Genomic DNA, 10,709 nt, shown 5'->3' on the forward strand with positions numbered 1-10,709 from the left:
AATGATGATCTGTCTGTCTCTGTTATCCATTTTTCGACCCACTCTGTGTACCGCGTCAACCTCTTCATCCAACTTTGAAGCCAAATCAGGAGCAATTTTGCACAGAAGTGCCGTCACTTCTTCTCGGATGTTCTCACTAGACTTTTCCTTCTTTCCTTTTAAGCGCAGGCACCATCGTCTTTTATATCTTTCACTATTCAGGACTCTCTTTCAACTGCATGTTTTCTTTGGAGAGTGAATCCGCTTGTTTCTCCAATTCTATTATTTTCTTTTTGCTTTCTTTTAGTTCCTCAGAATTGAGCTGAACCGACTTAGCAATAGCCGCTAGCATAGCACTATGCTGCTTCATTTGCGCGCCAACTTCTTCCAAGCGGTCTTCTACTTTCTGTCCTAAGGAACTTATAGCGCTCAAAATAGCCTCGGTGTTCATTTCTTCCTGGGACGTACCTTTTGTTCTTTTTTCCATGTGTGTTTTTTTTTCAGGAGTGCTGGTTGGGGTACCGGCTTCCCTCTCCCGTTTGCTAGCTGCAGCAGACTCCATTGGCACCGCATAGTCGTGCTCACTTTCGGAGGCTTTAGAATGCGGAGACTTAACTCCAGGCGGCATAAACTTGTTGGTTTTCTTCATATTACAAGCTGAGTATTGATATTTCAGATATTTACTAGTAGTTTTACTTACTGAGTTAACTTACAGTCGGGACCTTTTCGGGAGCTCAGAGAACCATGACTTGCTTGTCCGCCATCGCCATTGACTCCCCCGGATCAACAGAAATAAATGGGCTGAATTTACTTCCTGCCGTCCATCTGCATTGGGTGACGTCGTGCTACGTCATCTGAAACACAGCAATATCTGACAAGACCTATTATATTCTGTGATTGTCTGTATTTCCATAACAGTCATAATATTAGAGGTCAAATGTTAGGTTCGGCTTATTATTTATTTTTCCTTTTGTTTCAGTATATGGTGCTCACAGAATATAGCGGAACACCGGAACTCAAAGCGTCTTTTCTATTTCTGGGCTAGATCTTCATGTGACACTTCCGGCGGAAGTAACCACACTGAGCTAGCAGCGTTAGCTTCCAGGCTTCTTTGTGTTTATCGGTGGTTAAAAAACGGCTTTTCTGGGTGAGCTGAATGTTTAAGAGTCTGCAGTAACAATATCTTCGGTTAATCTTCGGAGAGAATCGATCAGAGAGAGACTAACTGCTGCTGAGTGGAAATATTCAGCCTCACCGGAGGAGGAAGGATCGACCATCCGCTCAGACTGCTGGGAAACCCGGATCAGCTCCAGGTAGTTTGTTGATCCAGGCTTTACTGGAGCTTCGACAGTTTCTGGTTTAAAACTTCATTTAAATCTCTTGTTGTTGAAGTTGTTAATAAAATCCCGTTTATTTCACTTTAACTCTAAATGTGACACAAACATTGAATGTTTAAAATTGAGCTTCATAATTTTATACAAACAAAAGATGAGAGTAAAACACGTTTTGGTTTTAATTTCCTGTCGTGGCAAAAATGGACAGAATTATTGTAGTTTGAAAATCTTTATTCAACAGATTGTGAATTTAAGTTTACTGCGGCCTGAAGCTGGTATTACTGAGATCTAGGGTACATTTATCTAATCTAAACCTTTTACTCTAGTTTGGTAACAGAACATAAATGTGTGTATTTTTCTTTATACTTAACTTTATATTTAAACTCATCAGCTTTAGTTTTGCATCACTTATTTTATCTTTTGCCTAAAAAATGAATTTTAAACTTTCTTTGGACTTGGAGAACTAAAAATTACTAAGATATAGTTATCTGACTAAAACGTTTTTTTTTTTAAATAAAATCCTACAAAACGTATCTGTTGCAATTTCAAAAGCCAATAATACAAATATAATAAACATTGTGACAAGAAAAGTAATATTTTGCCATGTGGACGGGGCATCGTGCTCTGCCAGGAGCTTCCTCTCTGAAACGCTCAACTTTATTTGGGGAATATTTATTTTAGATGTAAAACCAGTACAGTGGGTTATTCATGTAAAATCCACTAACCTGGTAAGTAGCGGCGCACCGATTTATCGGTGCCGATTTCCTTGATTTTGGGAGATCGGCTGATTTTTACATGTGAATCCGATCTTATCCACCGATGTTATCAACCTCGACAAAAGTCGAGGTTCCTGTGTCGATACAATTATTTCCAGCTGTGATAAATAACTTTGGTCTTTTAGCTCAACAAAACATCACAACATAATATTCACTGGATTTGCATCAATATCTTTTTTTCAGCACTATTAAATTCTGTACAGTGGAATAAATAACTCACCGTCACTAAATGCTTCATCAGTGTTTCAGAGGGAAAAGGCGCGATGTCAGCAGAGCAGCCATGTAGAGAACATGCTTTCCCACCTATTAACGAGTATCTGATTGGTTTTTTACCCTTTTAAAATGAAATTACAATCTAACTTTTAACACATTGCCACTAAATATTAGCTTGTGGCTAATCGGTAGCGAACCAAGCTAATAATAGCTCAGAATTCACCAGAGATTCACATGAAGAGATAAAAAAAACAATTCAAAAACAAATTTGAGATTTGTTTTTGAGATCCGGCCTCCGTCCATGCCGGATCCCTGCAGGCCGGGTCCTGGAGGGATCCGGAGGGATCAGGAGGGATCCGGAGGGATCATCCTGCATGTCTTAGTCTCTCCCTGTTTTAACGCACCTGGATCCAATGATGCTCATTAGAGGCCGAAGAGGAACATTGACCTGCTGAGAAGGTTGTTTCTACCACCAGGGAGAGAATAAAACATGCAGGATGCCGGGCTGCATGTTTGAATATTGCATTCAATATTTGCAATCTAAACTGTCAAGAAGTATTTCAATCCTCAATAAAGCAAAACAAGTTTTGGGGCATGGTACACCTCATTCTCTGTACGGTACCTTAATCTCACCATACAGACTGGAGGAGCGGGAACTGCTTCAGTCCTTCAGTGGAACCAGCTCCCTCTTCTTCATCACTAGATCTAGCTTCTTCCTCCAAAGCTACAGATAAATCGCTCACAGCTTCCTGACCTTCTGTGCACTCAGCCTTAGTCCTTTACGTTTTGACAGACCCTCATTATGTCACAAGATGGCGGCGGCATTTAACCCAGTTACTACAGACGAAAACGGTGACACTCTGCAATGACGTGGAGTTTATAGTAGCCTGATAAATATTTATTATTAAAAGCTTTTGTGCTCACAGAATGACAGCACAGTTCCAGCTGTGTGTTTAGAGTTTCAGTTTTTAGTACTTGTTACCACAGTGTGTTAAAAATGAGTACATTTTATTATTTTTTGGTCAAAATTGAAGGTCCTGACTAAGTCAATAAGTCTTGAGGTAACAAAGTGGTTTATGGAGCATCAGTGCCAACCTTAAGATTACAGGAAGGTTTGACATGATTTGTTGAAGTATCTCTGTCCGTCTGTTTCAGGCTGCGTTTTGATAGCTGTCTTAATGCTGTGTTAACTTAAACTCTGAAGACGATGTGTAGAAAAGAGCTTAAAGTCGAAAAGTGAACTTTGACCATCGGTTGGATTCTGAAATGTTGAAGTTCATCTGTGAGGCAATAAGCTAAAACTTATGTTACATTTTCTATTTGTCCTTTTTATTTTCAGATTTGCCTCAACAATATGTCTGTTATCAGGCAAGATGTTGCTGCTCACTATTTTGTCCTCAACCAACAAGAGATTTCTGTTTTGGACCAGAGCGAAGCAGAATCTCTAAAAACTGAGAGAAGAGCAGAAGAACCAGAACTTAGACAAGTAAAAGAAGAAGAGTATGGATCGAAACCTCTGCTAAATGTGAAGAAAGACAAAAACATAAAGCAAGAGACGGACACATTACTGGGAACAGATTCTGGAACTCTTCAAATAAAGGAAGAACCAGAGGAAACAGAACTGCAACAATTGAAAGATGACTATTGTCAATCAGAGTCTCAGCAGATGGTAAAAATTGAGGTTGACAACATCAGTCAGGATGAAAATCAGGAAGTACTGAAGCAGGAGACGGATACCCTAACGGTAACCGATTCTGGATCTCTGGAACTCAAAGAGGAACCAGAAGAACTGGAAACTAAAGAAGTGAAGGAAGAGGAGCATGGATCAGGACCTCAGCCGATGGTAGAGAAAGATGCTGTAAGCATCAGCCTGGATGAAAAGCAGAATGTACTGAAGCAAGAGACTGATAATTTAATCACAAAGACCTCTGATGGTGAAACAAACCACCAACAACCACAACTCAAAGGAAACAAAATCCCCTTTCAGAATATCCCTGAAACAGATCATCAGCAGAAAATAAAGACTCACAACAAAGGTCAAAGTGGTAATGTAGAGAAAGGGATGAAGGATAGGGGAACTTACAAAGGTAAAAACTATAAGCAATGTACAGTGTGTGGAAAAAAGTTCAAATGCAGGAGTGATTTAACAAGTCACATGAAAGCTCATAGAAATGAGAATCCTTTCTCATGTCTAACCTGTGGGAAATGTTTAAGTCGCAAACAAAGTTTAGACAGACACATGATGACGCACACAGGTGAGAAGCCTTTCTCATGTCTAACCTGTGAAAAAGGTTTCACTCAAAAATGTTTTTTGGACCAGCACATGAAAACTCACACAGGTGAGAGGCCTTTCTCATGTCTAACATGTGGAAAAGATTTCATTCAAAAAAGTAGGTGGACTTGCCATATGAAAATTCACAAAGCTGAGAAACCTTTCTCATGTATAACATGTGGAAAAGGTTTTATTCAAAAATATAGTTTGACTTGCCACATGAGAACTCACACAGATGAAAAACCTTTCTCATGTCTAGCTTGTGGAAAAAGTTTCATTCAAAAAAATATTTTAACTCGCCACATCAAAACTCACACATGTGAGAAGCCTTTCTCATGTTTAACCTGTGGAAAAGGTTTTGTTCAGAAAAACAAATTGATTCACCACATGAGATCTCACACAGGCGAGAAGCCTTTCTCGTGTGTAACCTGTGGGAAATGTTTCTTTCAAAAACATAGTTTGACTATACACATCAAAACTCATACAGGTGAGAAACCTTTCTCATGTCTCACCTGTGGAAAAGGTTTCCTTCAAAAACGTAGTTGGACTTTTCATATGAGAAGTCATTCAGGTGAGAAGCATTTCTCATGTTTAACCTGTGGAAAACATTTTATTGAAAGTAGTTGTTTGAGAAAGCACATGAGAACTCACACAGGTGAGAAGCCTTTCTCGTGTGTAAGCTGTGGAAGAGATTTCACTCATAAATATAGTTTGAATTGCCACATGAGAATCCACACAGGTGAGAAACCTTTCACATGTGCCACCTGTGGAAAAGCTTTCATTCAAAAACGCAATTTGACTGGCCACATGAGAACTCACACAGGTGAGAAGCCTTTCTCATGTCTCACCTGTGGAAAAGGTTTCCTTCAAAAGCGTAGTTGGACTTTTCACATGAGAAGTCATTCAGGTGAGAAGCATTTCTCTTGTACAATCTGTGGAAAAGATTTTAACCAAAATAGTTGTTTAAATCAGCACATGAGAACTCACACAGGTGAGAAACCTTTCGCCTGTATAACATGTGGAAAAGGTTTCACTCAAAGATGTAGCTTGAATAGTCACATGAGAACTCACACAGGTGAGAAACCTTTCTCATGTATAATCTGTGGAAAAGGTTTCAGTCATAAATGTAGTTTGAGTAACCACATGAGAACTCACAACTGAGATGTTTCATTAGAAGGGCTCAAAAAAGTTAACAGGGTTTAAATGGCCAATAGATAATGTTCTAGATAAAAATATTCTCAACTATTCTCAACTTCTCAATTTTAATGTATTGTACTTTTTATTTTGTACATAGTTTACTATTAATTTTCTCAATGTGCTCTGAGCAAGTATATTTGATGGTGACACAACATGGCAAAATAAAAGTCTCACACCAGCAGAAAACAGATCTGAGTACTTTGCATGTTCTTTAGTTTTGTGAGTTCGCTGTGGTGTAATTGTATATTTAGTTACTATAAAAGTTAATATATTACATTATGAAAAATATGCTTGATATTTGGGGCCTGCCCCACACAACGCATGGCAGGCCCCAGTTTAATACTTATTTTTATTCTGTCACCATTAATGCAGCCCGAACCGCTGCGTGAAACCCCACAAAATATGTCAAAATGTACGGCCTGGCCTCGAGGAGGAAGTTGTTACTTCTGTTGGTGTTTTGACTTGCCATGGCAATGTAGTTGATAAAAAACAAACCACACCTTTAAATTACAATGGAAGTGAATGTACCCTACAAAATAAAAGCCTTTTTATGCTACACATCAGGTAATTGCTACTTTGGCTTTTATATGACTGGTATAACCCAACTACTGCTACCCTTGGGATTTTTATGGCCTTTCAAAATGAAGCTTACTGAAATTTTCAAAATAAAAGCCTCATGGTTCCTTACTTACTCTCTACATATTAACAGTTCAATGGGATGTTGGTTTAGGACTCCACGTTTGTAAGTGCTCACATTCAATTGGTAGAGTCAACATGCTAGTAGTTCATCATGCTAGTGGTAGCCCAAACATTAAAGCTAGCATTTAATGATGGCTGAAATATTTGGTTCCCTGTGTTACTTTGGAAAATAAGGAGCTAATGTTTTAAAATTCTCAAACACAGTTGTGTGTGACGTTAGGATTGAGAGACCTAAATCTCAAGATGATTGGTTAATTTTTGTCCCATGGGGAAACAAAACATTACAAATTGTGAGTTTTATACGGAAATAAAACATTTTTCTTTTTTGAAAAGGGAGGATATCTTTCATTCAGTAATCTGTCACATGTTACATTAGAACAGGATTTCCCAGAAAGCCTACACTCTTCAGGAAGTCTAATTTTTTTGTGTTAAGCTATCAGCTAGCTTCTATCCTTTTATCTCAGCACTAAAAAATTATAAACACACAATGTGTTGGAAAATAGTATTTGGTGACCGATATTTGTCAGGCTAAAGTGAAAATGACAAACGTAGGCGAAAGATGGATTCTCTTGGCTATTAAAAAAATACAAAACGGTGTAAGAAGAATCCCACACAAGGCCAGGTTTATCTATTTTGTTGCTGTTTTTAACAGTAGCTGTTGATGAAACAAAGTTACAACCTTGACATGATTACTGATCGTTTTACTGAGAAATCGATCAGAAGAGCCGTGAAAATGTTCTGATCTGGCTGCAGTGTGCAGCCAGACACGGGGGTCAAACTAAGCTCTGTCCAACTTATCGGACTGGGATAATGTTCTGTTTTTTGTAGAGATGTGCCGATCAGGTTTTTTCCTGCCGATTCTGATTCCGATCACCCATGAGGGCCGATCACCGATACCGATCACATGATTATTATTTAATCATAAACACTACAGGTTACATTATGTGGAAAAAGGAACCATGAATTCACCTTAATTTAGACAAAAACTTGTTTTTAATAACTTTTTCCAAGAAGAAAACTAAACAAAACAGGCATTCTGCTAATTGTACTGCTATCAGTAATACTATCTTTAACAGACTGAAAACATATGGAGGCTCTGAAGAGGCTAAATTATGCAAAGAGCCAAAATAAAACCTCTCAACATTGCCAAAAAAATTCAAGTGTAAAACTTAACATTCAAAGGCAAATACAGGATCCATTACAATAAACAATCCAGAGTTACTGAATGAAAACTTCCTGTTAGCATGGCGGCTAGCTGATTACTGCTAGCTCTTATTGGCTGTTTCTGACTGAGCAGAGTAATTATGCAGAGCAGGGAGGAGGTCGATTATTTTTTAGAGATTATCTGTCTCATGTTAGGACAGCGAAAGTTTTAATACGCATGTAAAATGTATTTTTTTAGGTTAGATGCTGCAGCTTTAAACAGAGGTTTGGTGTGAGAGTCACTACCAGGTGGAGCAGAAGCGGCGCTCCGTCTGTGAAATATTACTACCTGTAGCGTAGCAGCGGTTCAACAGCGAGAGCAGAACCAGCGTCTTACATCGCAGCTCCAAGACTTAAATCATTTTGCGGGTTATTTGTTTAGCTTTCTGACCGTCATGCTAATCCGGGTGAGTGTTTGTAGCTGTGCAGCTTTACCTGCTATCTGATCCTCCATATCTCTTTTTTACTGCAGTGAGCCTCGACGTAGCCAAACTCCGTCAAGTATGGCATTGTTTTTATGTCATATTAGCTTCATTGTGTTGATGCATTTTGATCTGCTTCAATTTTCCGCCGCAACACGCAAACGTCCCCATTCACTCAGTGCGTTATAGTTATAGTTCCACATCGCTTAGGATTTGTTGCTGCGCGTTTGCAGTGTGAAGGAAAGAGGAGACCAGCTGCACAGGCAGGCTGAGAAATGAGATGCAGGTGATCGGTATCGGCAACAAGAGCCAATGATCGGCGATCATGCACTTTTTCACGAAAATCGGCCGATTATGATCGGTGGCCGATCGATCGGCACACCTCTAGTTTTTTGTTCTTTTAATTCTACAGATTTAGTCTGAGTGATTGTTTTTCTGTATTTTCTATAAAAATAGCGAATAAAGCATGTAAGTTGCTGTGAAGCATCTTTGCTTATGTTTATGTACCTGTGACTAGTCGACTTTTATCATCTTGATGTTGACTTTTAAAAATCTGAAGTTGTGTAACCCCTATTCTTAATCTTATCACTTCGGTGTCACATGTAAAACAGTCTGATGTGAAAACCGTTTCTACCAGGCGGCTTTTTGTGCGACACCAAGTACGCGGTCATAAAAACGGATCTTTGCCGGACGTGTAAGCGGACGGCCGTGTTGAGTACCTGTGGCCCTCTGGACTGAAGTACCCCTGAGTATGTGGGGGTCTTTAGGATGACCCAGTCAAAGTCCAGGCCTAAACTGATCCAATCTGTCTCAACATCTTCATCTAATCTGACTGAGATTGAGATGTTTGGCAAAGAAGAACGGGCCAAAATTTCAGTCACTAGATGTGCAAAGCTGATAGAGACAAACTCACAAGGTATCGACTCAGGGGGACTCAATACTTTTGCACAAAGCGGTTTTCAGTTTTTATTTGTAGAAAAGGTCTGGAACCATGTATAATTTTTTTTGCTTCATAATTGTGCACCACTTTGTTTTGGTCTTTCACATTAAATTGCAATGAAATTTATTTATGTTTGTAGTTTTAATGTGACAAAACATGGAAAAGTTCAAAGGGTATGAATACTTCTGCAAGCCACTGCCTGCTTGGTATGAGGGATTGCTGTAAAGTCAACAACACAAGGCAAGCAATTTTCTGCTGTGGCCCCCTGCTGGTCCGGGAGTGACACTGCATGTCAATGACTCAATGCTGGGTTTCCTTGGAAACGTTTTAAGCTACTTTGAATAATTAACTGGGCTTATTGTACTGTTTTATAACTAGGATCAAGTGGAATGTATGTGTGACATTAACCAAGTCGACCATGAAGTTGTGAATAAATGAAACTCCTCCCACAGCGCTTATTGATCTGATCGGACTGGGATAATAAACTCATCAGAAATGATCAACCTGGACAAATCACTGCTGCAGAATCGATTCAAACGATGGAAAATACTTTGTTTCAATAATTAGCTTTTTTCAACAATGGCAAACCGTTTTGACGTCTTTCAGTCCAGTTTGTTTTGAGTCCGTTGTGGTCAAAGTGTTCAGTGACCCGCATGAATACACACTGCTCTGTTTTCACTTTCAATCATATTTCTGCTTGTGACATTGTGCAGGATATTATTATTACCAGCGTTATTTGTTTTATATTTTTCTTAGCACTCTTGGAACTTTTGTGTGAACTTATATCTGATGCTGCTATTGCGCCTGAGTTTTCACTTTTTACTGTTGTAATAAAGAATATTTCTATTCCATTGTAAAGTTCCCGTCATTTTTTGCTTCCTCTGTTTTTCAGTGATTAATTCAGATCGCAACAAATTCAATAATAAATATTATGTACTATACATATACACATTTTATATTGTATTATAGAGTTGTGTATGAAAAGGTTCTAATTCAGTGTTTTTATTTTTAGTTGGATAAAACTGTAGTTTCATTTAGTTTATTCAGATGATAAACTCAAAAGTGTCACAACAGACAAAATAACTAGTGAACAGAATATAAAGGTCCATGTCAGATATTGCTGCCATGTGGAGGTAACAACTGTAAATGAGCATTTGCTCACATTTTATTGTACCAAAGTAACATTTATGGGCTGCACAGTGGTGCAGTTGGTAGAGCTGTTGCCTTGCAGCAAGAAGGTTCTGGGTTCGATTCCCGGTCTTTCTGCATGGAGTCTCCATGTTCTCCCTGCATGGTGGGTTTTCTCCAGGTACTCCGGTTTCCTCCCACAGTCCAGAAACATGACTGTCAGGTTAATTGGTCTGTCCAAATTGCCCCTAGGTGTGAGTGTGTGTGTGCATGGTTGTGTGTCTCTGTGTTGCCCTGTGACAGACTGGCGACCTGTCCAGGGTGACCTGTCCAGGGTGACCCTGCCTCTCGCCCGAAACGAGATGGGCACCAGCAACCCTCCCGACCCCACTGAGGGACAAGGGTGCAAGAAAATGGATGGATGGACAAAGTAACATTTATCTTGGTTTGTGTTGAACATTTAGTCCAGCCTGCTGTCAGTGAGCATCAGTACTCAGTGAGTTATTTACTCAGTGCATTGTGGGACATGTCCACTGGGTGATCAGA

The 10,709-nt window shown here is 39.3% G+C and overlaps 1 protein-coding gene across 1 annotated transcript; it reads left to right on the forward strand.

Moving 5' to 3' along the window:
• Positions 1–773: 773 nt before the first annotated feature.
• On the forward strand, positions 774–9,886 carry LOC145551259 (uncharacterized). Its single transcript, XM_081605745.1, has 2 exons — positions 774–1,292; positions 3,642–9,886. Exon 2 carries the CDS (start codon positions 3,657–3,659, stop codon positions 5,733–5,735), a length of 2,079 nt encoding a protein of 692 aa, XP_081461871.1. The 5' UTR covers positions 774–1,292; positions 3,642–3,656; the 3' UTR covers positions 5,736–9,886.
• Positions 9,887–10,709: the final 823 nt, after the last annotated feature.

The sequence above is a fragment of the Poecilia reticulata genome, chromosome 4 (assembly GCF_904066995.2).
Source record: "Poecilia reticulata chromosome 4, P_reticulata-male-v2, whole genome shotgun sequence".
Taxonomy (NCBI): Eukaryota; Metazoa; Chordata; class Actinopteri; order Cyprinodontiformes; family Poeciliidae; genus Poecilia; species Poecilia reticulata.

What these genes read in the sequence shown, in the direction of transcription:
- LOC145551259 (XM_081605745.1), top strand. Translation starts at nt 3,657, where the DNA reads ATGTCTGTTATCAGGCAAGATGTTGCTGCTCACTATTTTGTCCTCAAC.